The following is a 15962-nucleotide window of genomic DNA, read 5'->3' as shown; positions in this document are numbered from 1 at the left end:
TAAAGTTCATATCACTTGGGCACGCTTTGAACATAATTTATACTTTTACCATAACTTATACCATCATATGAGGGGAAAAAACCACCGCACTTAATTCACAAACATAAAAATAATGTGTAAAACAAATCACATAAACGCATTGTAATTTCTGTCTGATGAATAAGAAGGCTATTGCCACTTGAAAAACAAAAATGAAGGGAGTAATAAAATTTGATGCATGTCCTCCCCTTATTAATCAAAATATAATCCAAAGTTATCTCCTAATAACATGAATCATCAAGAGAACTTCAAAACAATGTTAAAACACGTAATTGAAAGAATTACGCTGTAGACGCCTTCAGATATGCAATGAGATCTGCACGCTCCTGTGGCTTTTTCAGTCCAGGGAAAACCATCTTTGTTCCAGGAATGTACTGCAATAAAAAGCATATAAGCCAATTCAGCAAAGCATAAAACAATTATATTTTTTTCAACTGATACGATTCATAAAATTTCTAAATCATGCATAATTGCATATCAGTCAATCACAAACAATAACAAAAATTCATACCTTCTTAGGGTTCAACAAGTAGTCGTACAAAGTATTTTCCTCCCAAATAACTGCCTTGTTCTTGTTACCAGCAGAGTATGAATATCCAGCAGTAGTTCCAGATTGCCTTCCAAATAGTCCATTTAGGTTAGGTCCTGCAAATTCATATCAAATTAAAACCTATATTATTAACTGTGTTAACTTTTTAAGCCCAAACAAGCGATGGTTAAAAAAGTAAAATACATCTTTGCCAAACGTAAACATGTCTGCTAATAACTTTTTACGTTGTATATACGTTTGATTCATATGTAACTTAAAAAAAGCATGTCCCTGATATTTGCAAACATTAAGATACTAAACATCTGCTGTAATCAGATAACAAATCAAAACTTAACAAACACAAGATGATGCACCAATTAATGCATATGCCGACAAGAATTGTAAGATGCTCTAAGAAGTGCAAACTACAATAAAATTATATATTCCATCAAAAGGATAAAGCTAAGTTGAAGACTAAAAATATGATAGGTGCAAATCAATAAAAATATGGAAGCTGACGAACAGCTGTTAAACCATGTAGTGTTAACCCTCTCTATTAATAACTGAAATAAAGTTGCTTTAAATTTGTTTTTCGACTAAATTGTTGAATTGGTTTTGATAAATCAAACATAAACAAAAAAAATTGAAACATAAATCAACAGAAAATTATGATTCGCTATACAATCAAGAGTTTGCAACTAACAGAAGCAAAAGTTGTAAAGACATAAAAGACAAGAGGAGATATGCATTATCTGGTAAATAAAATATTAAGGGTCAGTAATTTTGTTCTGTTTGGTTATGGAAATTAAGAACAGAAAATGAAAACAAAAACTTACTATATTTAAAGTTCTATGAGCTTTTAACTTTTACAAAAAAAATTTACAGATACGACCTAGTTGCTCAGTTCCAAAAATAAAAACAAACCATCAATCATAATGAAAGCAAAACGAAGCTGTTTTTAAGTTGTTTTTCAAATTTAAAGCAAAATTTCAGATGACATACTCTTCATCTCCAAGATAAATTACTTTTTTTTACGAATTAGCTAAAACCAAATAAGTCAATAGCACAAAATTCTGAAAAGCTACAGCTAATATATTTAAAAAAGCTTGATGATGTGAAAAATATAAAAACAACTCTGGTAAATTTGTGTTAGCCCTGTTCCCTTATTACACAAAGTAATATTCATTTTCCCCCAATACTTTGAGATAACCCTAGATCCGCCAACAGAAATTAACATACCTCATCCTTCGTGTTTTACAAATCTGTAGCATAACCTAACAAATAAACCTAACCGTTTACTTTCAAACAAAATCAGAAATGAATCAGATTCAACGCATAAATCAAAACACCTCAAGGATACCGCAAACACAAACGACGATCTAAACGAGACGATAGCAAATCACAACGATTCTAGGCAAATAACGCAATCCTTTAACGTAAGCAACAAAATTTGGATCTTAGCACGCGTATCATGTACGGGATCATAGGAACAGATTCAAAATCATCAGATCTAAAGAGATAGAATAGAGACCTTGTTTGTGGCCAGCGCCTTTCTCAACGGTGTGGCACTGAGCGCACTTGGTCTTGAAGATCTTCTCGCCGGCGGCGGCATTTCCAGCTGGAGCCTCCGCGAAAGACGCCATTTGCAGATCGATTCGCCGATTGAAGTTTTTTTGCAAAAGTTGTTGCACGGAGACAGAGCTAGGGTTTTGGAAATGGAACCAAGGTGGCTTTATGTAATGTTGGAAGAGAATTTTAGGGCAAAATGGAAGGAGTCAAGCTGCGTATGTTGAACGGGCGGCGTCTATACTATTGAACACGTGGATGCGTTTTATTGGTGGTTGGAATGGCCCCTTTTTATTGGAAAAAATTTTTACCCACATCTTCCGATTATAACTCGATACCAACACAAATTCCCAAAGTAGCCAAATTATTATCCGTCGGATTCGACATTTTAAGTTTCTGGCCGATTGTATAGCTGGATGAACCGTCAGAGTAAAAGACAGTCGGCTCCGACGGAAACGGTTTATGGACAGTCAGAGCCGACTGTTTTTTACTCCGTCGGAAATTTGACAATCTAGTAGGTTTCATTATTTTTATATACATCTAGCTTTTCCCTTTAGTTTATCTTCCTGCTCATCTTTTCTTTTATCTCCATCCATGTGATCATCATTCTTTCCACAATAACACATGTCGGACGACTAAAATTCTCAGCAGTCACCGAAGACATCAACATGGGTTCTACATAAGTGAATCGTCCAACGTAATAACCTTCATTATCCCGTCGTCCGTTTATAATATAAAACCATCGAACATCTTGCACAGCATCTACTATTAAAATCTACTTTTAAGGTTTGGCACGGGTCTGCTCATCTCCATTTCACTGCAGTGAACAACATGAGATTTCAAAGAGGCAATTGTGTTGAGGTGTTCAATACCAGAGATGGATTCATGGGTTCTTACTATCTGTGCAGCATAATATCAATCATAAGCAGTAATTAATACTATGACATTCGTCAATTTCGGGTCTTGTTTGTATTTGTTTATTATGTAAACCGACCCGATTTGTAAACCAAAGCTTATGTTACAATCAAAATGATGGGATTTATGTTACAATATTGTTTCACACTTGTTGGGTCTTGAAAACATCATACCTTTATTTTTATTTTTATTTATTTATTTTTATTATTATTATTATTATTTTTTAATTTTTTTTTGTGTTTTTGTCTTGATCCATTTTGCATGAAAAATCTTGTGTCTCACACCCATATTTGACCACCAACATTACCCTATATATACACCACATTTCCTCTTCATTTTCCCTTGCTACAACTCAAAAAAAAAAACTTTCTCAAACATCAAAGATTCAAGGTTATCTTCTTAAGTGTTTTTGAAGGTTACTAGTCTTTCATCTTAATTAGTTTATGTAGCCTTATTTATACTTGTTTATGGTTGTGCAACATATATATAATATCCACCTTTTGTTTATCTTTGGTAGTTACTTCTCCGATTCCGTTCGGTGAGGTTTCAGCCCTCATAAGGCAAGGCTTCATGGAGGACTTCGTGTCCTTGATATATATACATCTATATAACTTGTTCATAAATATTAATCTTGCTTATTTTAGTTTGTTGGTCATGTTTACAAGTTCCATGGTTATGGGTTTTTAAGAGTCTATGCTTCGGTTTAACCGTAAATAGCTCTAAACCGTAAACCGAACTTTGTTACTAGTTTTGTTAAATAATTGTTTAAACATACTTATTGTTATATCTAAGTTTCTAAAATCATTTTTACAAATTCTATGGTTATGGGTTTGTAGAATCTTACCTCGGTCTTAACCCAAAACATGATCTGAACCGAAAACCAAACTTTTGTTTAAAGACTTTATTGTTAACTTTTGGTTGTAAAACTTAAAATATTTTTTATTTGTACATTATTATACAAGTTCTTTAGTGTTTGGACATGTGGAAACCATCTATGAACTTGTTGTGAGATGGAAACCGAACCAAACCGATTCTTACTCGCTTAAGATACACAAGTGTGTTTTTTTTAGCCATCAAAACTTGTATATTTCTTTAAAAATAGTTACAAATTGATTTTTAAATATTTTCTTAAATACTTGGAAATGTTGGATCCAACTTGATCTCATAACAAAGTTTGGATCGACAAAACTGAACACTTGCTTAACGTAGGTTGTTAGTTCTAAAACAATGGAACTACATACTTGGTTAAGTCTTATTAAATTTTATTGAGTTATCTCATAACATTAAATATTTTGGAAAGTTGACTTTGGGTTTGACCAATTATCAAGACCCGAACCGACAACCCGAACACTCGATAAAAAAAACCGTTTTAGTATCTTTATTCCAAAGAGATTTGCATTCTTGCATTTTACCCACCTTATTACTTAACATAGGTTGAGTAAATATTAAGGTTAGATACTTTAACCCGGTTTCGAGCAAACTTACATTTTTAAAGGGTTATTATTATAAATTCTTAAATAGTCACATTTTAAACCTTGAACTTTAATTATTTACATTTCTCAACATTTATTTTGTTTAAAGACCTTCAAGACAACCTTTCTAAATTCAAGACTTCTTTTCTTTTTAGGCATTGTGCGTTAAACTCGTCGTTCCGACAAATCTCCAAATTATCATCTTTCAAGTTTACTACTTGAAGGTGAGTAATTCATACCCCATTTTCCATCTTTTATTTTGGGGGTGACATTTCATACTTATTTAACAAAATGCTTTATATTTGAATCTTAAACCACAAAAGTAGTTGTATACTTTATCTAAATAATTGCTCAATTTGGTGTTCTATGCTTATATGCCTATGTGTTTATCGCTTTTGGTTGGTGGAACTATAAAATCCAAGACTATTTGGCATCCCCTTATAGAAAGGTGTCGTTAACGTAATGCAATTAACGATAACTATAAATCCTAGACTATTTGGCATCCCCTAATAGCTAGGTGTCGCTAACGTGTATAGCGATATCTATTTATCCAAATTACCACTTTTATTTATCGTTTCGTATGCAAGTTTTGTGGCTATCTTTATTATATACTAATATGATTAAACTTATGAATTGCTCACCAACCTTTGTGTTGACAAACTTTATTTTATGAAATGTTGCAGGTTTGTATCTTGGTTGATTTATGATTGTGAAGAAAACGACATCAAATACCTTAAGATATTAGTAAAAATGAACAATATTAAATTTGCCATATTTTGTGTGACATTTGTCAATTTCGGGTTATTTTATACTTGTATTCTTAATGTAAACCCGACCCGTTTTGTATCCCGAAACTTTCGATATTATCAAAATGATGAATTGTATGTTAAATATTTGTTTTATAGTTGTTGGATAAAAAAAACACCCTTTTCGGTTCTTAAAATTCCCCGAAAACGCTCAAAACGAACTCCAGGGACTAAAACTACCAAAATGGAGACTTGAATGACCCATTTGTAGTTTGTGATTTCTTGGGTCTATAACCAACCCATTTTCATGAAACACTCTTTATGAAAGACCCATTCAACTTACCCTATATATACACACCCACCTTCTTCATTTGTGCTTGCTCATTTCTTCATTTCTCTCTCAAATTCTTGAATTCTAAGGTTGTTCTTCATAAGCTAATATTTCATTTTAACTAACTTCTCAATACTTAAAGCTTGATGTTACAACATATATATAATATACACTCCTTGTTTACCTTCGGTTTTTCATTTCTCCGGTTTCGACCGGTTGAAATGTCGGGCTAGTAAGGCAAGGTTACATGGAGGACTTTGTAGTCCTTGTTTATATATTTAACAAATCTAACCATATAACTTGTTATACTTGCTTAACTTCTACATATTTTAATTTATTGTTCATATTTTTCAAGTTCCATGGTATTGGGTATGTGGTGACTAGCCTCGGTTTCATCCCGAGTTGAGAACCGAACAAAAAACCGAACTTTTGTTTAAAAGCATTATTGTTAACTTTTTGAATGTAAAACTTGAGTATTATTATTTATAAGTTATTTTACAAGTTCCATGGTAATTGGGTATGTGGTAACCATCCTCGGTCTTATTCCGAGTCAAGGACCGAACCAAAAACCGAACTTTTGTTTTAAAGCTTTATTGTTAACTTTTTTAATGTAAAACTTGAGTATTATTATTTATAAGTTATTTTACAAGTTCCATGGTAATTGGGTATGTGGTAACCATCCTCGGTCTTATTCCGAGTCAAGGACCGAACCAAAAACCGAACTAAACCGAGTTCACTCGCTTAAGACACACAAGTGTGTTTTTAGCCACCAAAACTCATATTTTTCTTCAAGATTATATTTTAAATCAATTTTAATTAATTTCTAAACATACCTGGCATGTCGGTAACCAACTTGATCTTATAACAAGTTCGAACCGATAAGGTCGTATACTCGCTTAACGAACGTTAAGGTTCTTCACAATAGAACTACATACTTGGTTAAGTCTATTTTGATTTTATTAAGTTATCTTATAACATTTATTATTTTGGGAAGTTAACTGTGAGTTTGGTCAATTATCAAGTCTCGAACCGACAAACCCGAACACTCGTTTAAACCTCGTTTTGGTATTCTTATAACCAAGGGTTTTGCAATATCGCATTTTAACCCACATTATTACTTAACATAGGTTGAGTAAAAAAAGAAAAAAACTAATGAATAGAATACCGAGACCCGGTTTCGAGTAAACTTATTTTACAAAACTCGTTTCTTTAATTTCTCAAATATTTACATTTTAAATCCTAAACTTTATTTATTTACTTTATTTTTCATGTATTTTATTTTAAACCCTTCCAAGACTACCTACTAACACAAGACCCGTTTAATATAGGTCTTGCTCGTTAAACCGATCTCTCCGATTATTCACGACACTATCTTTCAAGTTACTTGTTAATGTGAGTACTTTTTCATCCCCCGTTTTCCATCTTTCGTTTTGGGGGTGGCATTGCATACTTATTCAAATTCAAATGATTTATACTTGAGTCTTAAACCACAACATGTATTGTATATGTTTACTTAAATAAATGCTCGATTTGGTGTTATATGTTTTACATGATTATGTGCAAATTCTTGAATGCTAAGGCGGGTAGCCTCTTGAATGCTAAGGCGGGTAGCCTCATCAAAGTATGATCATACGTTAATTCCGAGTATATATGGTATCCCCATATAGAAAGGTGTCGTCAATGTATTCTTATTGACGATTTCATTATTGTCGTCAATGTATTCTTATTGACGGTTCGTCAATGTATTCTGATTAACGGTTTTATTATCTAAATTGTTGCTATTATTTATTGTTTTCATATACTAGTTGTGGATTTCATACTATATACTTATTGTCTAAAACTATGAAAATTGCTCACCAACCTTTGTGTTGACAAACTATATTTTATGCAAAATTACAGGTTTGATGTTAGCTTTCTCTTGACAAACTCTATCTTATTCCAAGAAGTGATATTATTATTTCTCTTGAAATGTAATGTCCATGTTATCAATTAAATGTAATGTCCATGCAAGTTTTTATCAATGAAATGTTAGCGTTTATGTTTTCTTTATAAGTCATTATGATACTTTATATAACATTTTATTCATCAAAGTTATAAATTTTAAACATCAAATAATCTCAACAAAATAAAAAATAATAATAATTTCTCAACAAAATAAATATGTAAACAAATAAACAATGCAAAAATAATTTATAAAAAAATATTTTATTCCGACGGAGTAAAAGGCAGTCGGATCCGACTGTTCAGAGACTGTTTCTGTCGGAGCCGATTGTCTTTTCCTCCGACAGCTTGTCTGGCTAATCGGTCGACCAAAACCTTAAAGCACCGGTTCCGACGGAAAAGCATGCTATGTGATGCGTCGGACAGCGTAAAAATTCCGTCGGATCGGGAACGGTTTCTGACGGATCGAATGGAATAATTTGGCTACTTTGGGTATTTATGTTGGTCTTGGGCTAAAATCGGAAAAGATGTGTCAAAAATGACTAGTTTGGAAATTTTCTCTTTTTTATTTTTATTTGCCATAGGACATATTCCTACCAGAAACCAGTGTTTTCATTTTCTATCTTCAGTTTTCTTTATTTTTGGTAAATTTAACATTTTATTTCCGACTACTTTTATATGAAAATGACGGATCTTAAAATTTTAGGATCTACGAAACATAAAATTGTACTTCGCTAATAAATTTGAGGGTATCTCGGGCGCCCCTGACCCCTACAAAGATTGGCCACTAATTAGAGGTTTGATGTTTGTATACAAAAGAAAATGATCAAACCAATTAAAATGAAGCAAATCATTTTTAGATGTGTTTTGATTTAAGATTCAAATAGTCTGACTGGCGATTTTATTTTGTGAAAATGGGATGTTCGGCCCAGTTTGGAACTTGAATCAATCATGTGAAAAGGACTACTAGTTTAGCTTTTATTGTTTACGTGTTTTTAATATATAGTTATCTAATGTGTTACAACGTCGTGCGTAGTTGGGGGGGGCACCTTCTTCTCCATTGGTGAATCAGGAAGCTGGCCTCACCACCTTAAAAACGAACGTACAAAGAGATGGGCCAAAACGAGGGGCCGATGTGGTGCGCTACTCATTTAGGATGCGTTATGGACTCCTAAACAAGCCCATAGCGCTTGGTCTGACTGTGTTTCGTTTTTATCATTTCAAGCATTTTAATACCTACAATTTTAAAATAATTTAAAATAGACCCAACACACAACCTGTGTGGTTTGGTTTGCCATACCACAAATGTGAGTGTAATTGTTGTACACAAACATTTACATATTTTGGGTATAAACATTTACAAAATAAATGACGTCGTGCGAGAAAACTATTTATGCGTTTCTTTTATCATATGTATTCATAAGTTTGCATGTTCGGAAACATGAATATTTTTTCTAACAACTTATAATCCTAATTTACTTTTATTAACCATTTATGCATACCCATAATAGGATTTGAACTATATATTCAACTCTTGATAAATATATTATTAGTAATGATGTCCCTTGGTTAGATTCATACAAGGCATCCTGACCCAGGTGCCCTACTTTCTCGCTGGTTGGATTTACTCATTCACAAAATTCGTAAAATCAGAGTTAATTAAAACATTTCGCAGAATTAAAAGTCATTAATTCATACATATTATAAACATCTTGTCTTAAAATAACATAACATAAGTCTGAAACATAAAACGTAAACGACACGGGTGTCCTCTTCATAGCGATGTCAGTCTTCCTCTTATTGTCACGCGTCCTCATCAAGCAACTTGTCTCATTCTACTTGCCTGCGTGCATACTAAAAGTTAGCTACGCTGAGTGAGTTCTAGTTAATTAACGTGCATTACATTCACTTACTTACCAATACCGTCCGAAGATACGTATTGATACTTACTCGTTCGTCTATCATTCAATCATACATACGTACATACATACATACATACATTCATACATTCATACTTTTTTTACTAACAACATACCTCGGATACTATAAAGATCCGGTCCTCACTTACCTTGGATATTATAAGGGTCCAGTGCCCTACATACCTCGGAATTTATAAGGATCCGGTGTCCTTCATACCTTGGATCTCCTCAGAGTCCAGTCCCTACTTACCTTAGATATTATAAGGGTCTAGTGTGTAACACCCCGACCGATGGCGGATTATACATCGGGGCGCCACGTATTGTTTCATTACTCGTGACACTATTTGGGTGTCAATATTTAATAAATACATTTTCATTGCGCACGCGCAGAACACAAATCGTAAAGTAACATAAATCATATCATAACTCAAAATATTCAAATAACATAGTTTGTCTTGTTACATTTTAATCTAGGACCAAAGAAAAGGAAAACATCCTACGTGTCCTTGAGATTCCCAAAAGCAGCTACAGCAAACCTGAACATGTGTTAAAATAAAACGTCAACACTTGCGTGCCGGTGAGAAATCAAGTTTAATAGATATAAATAGATAATAACAAACACTGCGCGCAACATGTGCTTAACTGGGGTCTAACATAGGGTGTAATCAGATTGTGATCAAGCCTAAATAGATCATAGCTCATAGTTCAATCCGTGCTCCCAATCGAGCACAAAAACAAATAATCATACGTGCATGTGCTAACAAAACAAGAAAACCGTAAACGATAGGTCTCCCGTGTTCATCTAATGGATCCATGAAAACTTCGGAATAGGCCGAACAAAGCGGTTAATGATTCACACATACAAATAAACAGCCAAGTAAACGTCCATAACACATGGGGTTTTGCGCACATAAATTTCATAAACAAGTTTAAGACTCAAGTTGTACGAACACATGAACATCCCAAAACGTTAAAAATAAAAGGGGATTAAGTACGAGATTACTCACTTGTAAACGGTGCATTGAAAGATAATGCAAGAATCCAATTTTTAAACAAGCACAAGTTAACCTATAAATAAGAGGTTATTGGTTTAACGATTGGTTTTTATGTCTTGAATATATGCAGTAAGTATCGATTTTTGTTAGTTAAACAAATTAAAACAAAATATATATATTCATATTTACCGAGATTCTGGGCAGAACAGAAGAGAAGACGGAGGCAAAGAGAGGAGTGGCGTTGCAGAGGAACTACGGCAGAGAGCAAAAGGGAGAGAGATTTGGGGAGTGTTTAAGTGTAGTGTGTGTAGTGTTAATAAACAAGAAATTAGCTTAATTTATAGGAAAACCCAAGGGAACACAATCCCTTGAAAGGGGAAAAGATCTTATCAAATCAAGCAAAAGATATTAAAAAGCACAAGAAACCAAAAGCAAAAGATATCAAAATATATGCCGGCAGCTGCAGGGGATGGGGAAAAGCTGACAGGTTACAGATCAAAGCATGGTAGGTGTCAGATAAAACACTGTTCAAGACATGCAAAAGAAGATTTCAAAAGATTATGTCAGTCACTTTTTCTGTCAACCAATAGGATTGCTGCGCATGCTGCGCCGAAAGTGGCTTTTCGGACAGATGTCGGAACTGTCCTACAGTGCTCATACCAAAGATAAGATATTTCAAAAGCATACAGGCTGACCTAAACTGAAGAAAAGACTTAAGGTCTAGCGCGAGAAGGCTTGAGTGCGCGAGGGCGAAGGCAGACAGAACAATCCTTAGCGCACCGCGGGAAGAACTTAAATCCTTAGCGCGCCGCGGGAAGAACTACAATCCTTAGCGCGTTGCGGGAAGAACTACCATTCTTAGCGCGCCGCGGGAAGAACTACAATTCTTAGCGCGCCGCGGGAAGAACTACAGTCCTTTGCGCGCCGCGGGAACAGTTCGTCTCGCGTATCGCAGGAACAGCTGGTCTTCACGCAGGCTTCCTTGTAAGGAGTCTGGCGCGTGGAGCTGCGCAGACATCCTTAGGCGGGAAGAACCAAAGGACAAGCAAAGAATTGAGAAAAAGGGGTTCCAGGCTTAAGGGTTAAGCAGAGGGGCGGGACGGCGACAAGAGAGAAAAAGGGGCGGGACGGCGGAAAGGAAATTATTATTATTATTAGTAAAATATATATAATATAATTTATTTAATGTTAAATTTTCAAAGATTAATAATCAAATTTTAAATCATAAAAAGAATCGGATTCGAAAACGGGTACCTGGGTCGGGTCGGATTGGGCAGATGTCACAGTCTCCCCTACTTTAAGAAATTTCGTCCCGAAATTTATCTTGAAGTAGGTTGCGCAGAGAAAAGGTGCGGGTACTTGATCTTCATTTGATCTTCCCTTTCCCAAGTGAACTCGGCTCCGCGCTTGGACTCCCAGCGAACTTTGACAATAGGGATGCGACTGCGCTTGGTTTGCTTCACCTCGCGATCCATAATCTCAACAGGCTTCTCAACGAAATGCATAGACTCATCAACTTGAACTTCATCAAGTGGTATGTGGAGGTTCTCGTCAGCTAAACATTTCTTGAGATTGGATACATAGAACGTTGGATGCACATTGCTGAGCGCGGGCGGCAGGTCCAGTTTGTAAGCAACTTTTCCCACTCTCGCAATAACCTTGAACGGACCAACATAACGAGGTGCAAGCTTACCTTTCTTCCCAAAGCGGACAACACCCTTCCAGGGCGACACTTTGAGGAGAACAAGATCACCAACTAGAAATTCGAGAGGCTTTCGCCTGCGATCTGCGTAACTCTTCTGTCGGCTTCTGGCAGTCAGCAGATGATCACGGATCTTGGCGATTTTATCGGTTGTCTCTTGAACTAGTTCGGGTCCTGTGATTTGAACTTCACCCACTTCGCTCCAACAAATCGGTGAGCGGCACTTTCGACCGTAAAGTGCTTCAAATGGGGCCATACCGATGCTGGAATGATAGCTGTTATTATAAAAGAACTCGATTAAAGGTAGGTGTGAATCCCAATTACCTCCAAAATCAAGAACACAAGATCGAAGCATATCCTCAAGGGTTTGGATGGTTCGCTCAGACTGTCCGTCAGTCTGAGGATGATATGCAGTACTCATGTCCAAACGAGTTCCTAACGCAGATTGGAGAGATTTCCAAAAGCGAGATATAAAACGGCCATCGCGAGCGGATATGATGCTCAAGGGAGTACCATGACGGCAGACAATTTCTTTGACATATAGATGCGCAAGTTGTTCAACACGGTAGGTTTCACGAATGGGCAGAAAGTGGGCAGACTTGGTAAACCGATCCACTATTACCCAAATGCTATCATGTTTGCTTGCGGTCAAGGGTAACTTGGTGATAAAGTCCATTGCTATACTTTCCCATTTCCACGTAGGAATTTCAGGTTGTTCGAGCAAACCAGATGGGCGTTGATGTTCAGCTTTTACCTTAGAACAAGTTAGGCATTTAGCTACGAACACAACAATATCCTTTTTCATACCAGGCCACCAATAAGAAAGGCGCAAATCTTTGTACATTTTGTCAGCACCAGGATGAACGGAATACCGAGTTTTGTGTGCTTCACTCAGTATGACAGAGCGAAGATTCTCATCATTGGGGATCCAGATGCGATTGAGATAACAGAGAATTCCATTCAGGTTAGGGACTAGATGCGTGTGACATCTGCCCGAATCCGACCCGACCCAGGTACCCGTTTTCTGATCCGATTCTTTTTATAATTTAAAATTTAATTATTTTCTTTTAAAACTTGACATTTAAAATATATATATTACTAATAATATTTTCCTTCCCGCCTCTTCCTCTCTCTTCCTTTCCGCCGTCCCGTCCCTCTTCTTCTCTCCGCCTTCTTTTCCCTCTTGTTGCCGTCCCGCCTCTTTCTCCCTCTTGTCGTCGTTCCGCCCTTAAGCCTTGAACCCCCCCTTCTCTCTTTGTTTGTCCTTTGTTTCTTCCCGCCTAAGGTTGTCTGCGCAGCTCCACGCGCCAGACTCCTTACAAGGAAGCCTGCGTGAAGATTGACTGTTCCTGCGTTACGCGCTAGGGACTGTAGTTCTTCCCGCGGCGCGCTAAGAACTATAGTTCTTCGCGCGGCGCGCTAAGAATTGTAGATCCTCCCGCGACGCGCTTAGAATTGTAGTTCTTCCCGCAGTGCGCTAAGGTTTGTTCTGTCTGCCTTCGCGCTCACGCGCTCGATGCCTTCTCGCGCTAAACCCTTTGAGCCTTCTGTTTAATCTAGCCGTTTACTTTTGTGATGTCTTATCTTCTGTGCTGTTGACCTGACCTATCTTATGTCTGAAAAGCCACTTTTGGCGCAGCATGCGCACCAACCCCATTGGTTGACAGAAAAAGTGACTGACATTATCTTTTGAGATCTGCTTTTCCCATGCTTGACCAGTACCTTTATCTGACCCTCCCATGCCTGTTTACTGTTACCTGTCAGCTTTTCCTTGTCCCCTGCAGCTGCCATATCTTTTGATATCTTTTGCTTTTGGAACCTTTTTGCTTTTGTTATCTTTTGCTTGATCCTGTTGAAGATCTTTTCCCCTTTTCTAGGGATTGTGTTCCCTAGGGTTTCCCTATAAATAATAATGCTATTTTCTTAACACTACACACACAAATACTTATTATCTTTCTCTTCCTTTGCTCTCTGCCGTTGTCCTCAGTCGCCTCCTCTCTCTGCCTTCGTCCTCTCTCCTGTTCTGCCCAGATTCCCGGTAATATATAATATATATATAATAATTTGTTAAAGATACATATTACTATGCTAACTTATATTCAAGACATTAAAACAAATCATTAAAACAATAATCTTATTTATAGGTTAACTTGTGCTTGTTTAAAGTTGGTTCTTGCATTATCTTTCACCGCATCTTTATCAAGTGAGTAATCTCGTATCTAATCCCTTTTTATTTTTAATGTTTTGGGATGTTCATGTGTTCGTACAAACTCGAGTCTTAAACTTGTTTATGAACTTTAGTCGCGCAGTATCCCATGTGTTGAGGACGTTTACTTGGCTGTTTATTTGTATGTGTGTATCATTAACCGCTTTGTTCGGCCTATTCCGAAGTTTTCATGGATCCATTGGATGAACACGGGAGACCTATCGTTTACGGTTTTCTTTGTTTACACTTGCACAGATGTTTTCTTGTTTTTGTGCTCATTTGGGAGCACGGATTGAACTATGAACTATGATCTATTTAGGCTTGATCACAATCTGATTACACCCTTGTTAAACACCAGACATACACGTGTTGCGCGCAGTGATTATTGTTATCTATTATCTATTAAACTTGATTCCTCACCGACACGCAAGTGTTTGACGTTTTATTTTAACACATGTTCAGGTTTGCTGTAGCTACATTTGGAGCTTGTGGACACATAGGACGATTTTACTTTTGGACCTAGATTAAAATGTATCAAGACAAGTTATTGTTGTTCGAATATTTTGCCTTATAATATAATGATTTATGTTGATTTATGTTATCATGTGTTTACGTTGCGCATGCGCGAATGAATATATTTATTAAATATTGACACCCAAATAGTGTCACGAGTAATGAAACAATATGTGACGCCCCGATGTATAATCCGCCTTTGGTCGGGGTGTTACAGATTGGTATCAGAGCTCGTTGACTTTAGGATAGGTGGTTAGACGTAACGGCCTAGAATACCTAAGAGTCCCTTCTCGCGCATGAGAGAAATCTCATGTTTGCACGCTTATTGTTAATTACTCGTTATTTATAAATATGCTTGCGCATACGCAGCGTATGGTTTTATGCTTTATTTCGCGATATTTCGATTTTTGCTGAATTTTGATTTTTATTGGTTTTACTTACATATTCGTTTGTTGAGATTGAAAATCCGAAAAGTCATGGTGATACATGAATAGTTGATTTTCAAATTCCATTTACGATTATGTTCTGAGGTTGGAGACTTGAAAAGTCATGGTGATACATGAATCGTCAATCTCCAATACTCGTTTACTCGCTATTTTAAATTGAGAATTCGGAAAGTCATGGTGATACATGAATTGTCGATTCTCGATTCGAATTTGTTATCTGTATTAAGTTTGCATTCAAATTCATGTTTTACTTTAACTGTTGATGGTATCTAACCCCGCGAAACCAAGCCTTATAAGATTATACTTTGCGCTAAGACATTAACCAAAATTAAAACTTTTATAGAATGCCTCCGCTATCAGCTCGTTATCAGAGGAGATAAGCCTCGCGCAGGCGTAGACAGCAACGTTCCCAGGAAATGGCCGCCGCAATAGCCCAAGCCTTAAACCAAAACAATACCAACACCTCCGGTTACAACATTAAGTCCTTTAACGCAGGCAACCCCCCAAAGTTCACAGGTCTTGAAGGAGCCACCGTGATGCTCCAATGGCTCGAGAAGATTGAAAACACTTTCCTCCATACCCAATGCCCTCCTGACAGACGAACCCTATATGCTTCCAGTGTCCTGGAATCTAGAGCGCTTA

General features: G+C 36.4%; 1 protein-coding gene across 1 annotated transcript; it reads right to left on the bottom strand.

Moving 5' to 3' along the window:
* Positions 1–217: 217 nt before the first annotated feature.
* LOC143627794 (cytochrome c-like) lies at positions 218–2321 on the bottom strand. The gene is made up of 3 exons (XM_077097537.1): positions 2100–2321; positions 551–684; positions 218–413 (listed from the first exon to the last, which is right to left on the bottom strand). Exons 1-3 carry the CDS (start codon positions 2209–2211, stop codon positions 321–323), a joined length of 339 nt encoding a protein of 112 aa, XP_076953652.1. The 5' UTR covers positions 2212–2321; the 3' UTR covers positions 218–320.
* Between the last annotated feature and the right edge of the window lie 13641 nt (positions 2322–15962).

This window comes from Bidens hawaiensis, unplaced genomic scaffold (assembly GCF_021521415.1).
Source record: "Bidens hawaiensis isolate Kalapana, Puna unplaced genomic scaffold, B.hawaiensis_p1.1 tig00004743_1, whole genome shotgun sequence".
Lineage (NCBI taxonomy): Eukaryota > Viridiplantae > Streptophyta > Magnoliopsida > Asterales > Asteraceae > Bidens > Bidens hawaiensis.
The sequence above is the reverse complement of the archived record's forward strand: the minus strand, read 5'-3'. Positions and strand labels throughout refer to the sequence as shown.

What these genes read in the sequence shown, in the direction of transcription:
- LOC143627794 (XM_077097537.1), bottom strand. Translation starts at nt 2,211, where the DNA reads ATGGCGTCTTTCGCGGAGGCTCCAGCTGGAAATGCCGCCGCCGGCGAG. An exon ending in AGGCGCTGGCCACAAACAAG is followed by an intron (nt 685 to 2,099) that starts GTCTCTATTCTA and finishes ATGAATTTGCAG; the next exon opens with GACCTAACCTAAATGGACTA. An exon ending in ACTTGTTGAACCCTAAGAAG is followed by an intron (nt 414 to 550) that starts GTATGAATTTTT and finishes TTTTTATTGCAG; the next exon opens with TACATTCCTGGAACAAAGAT.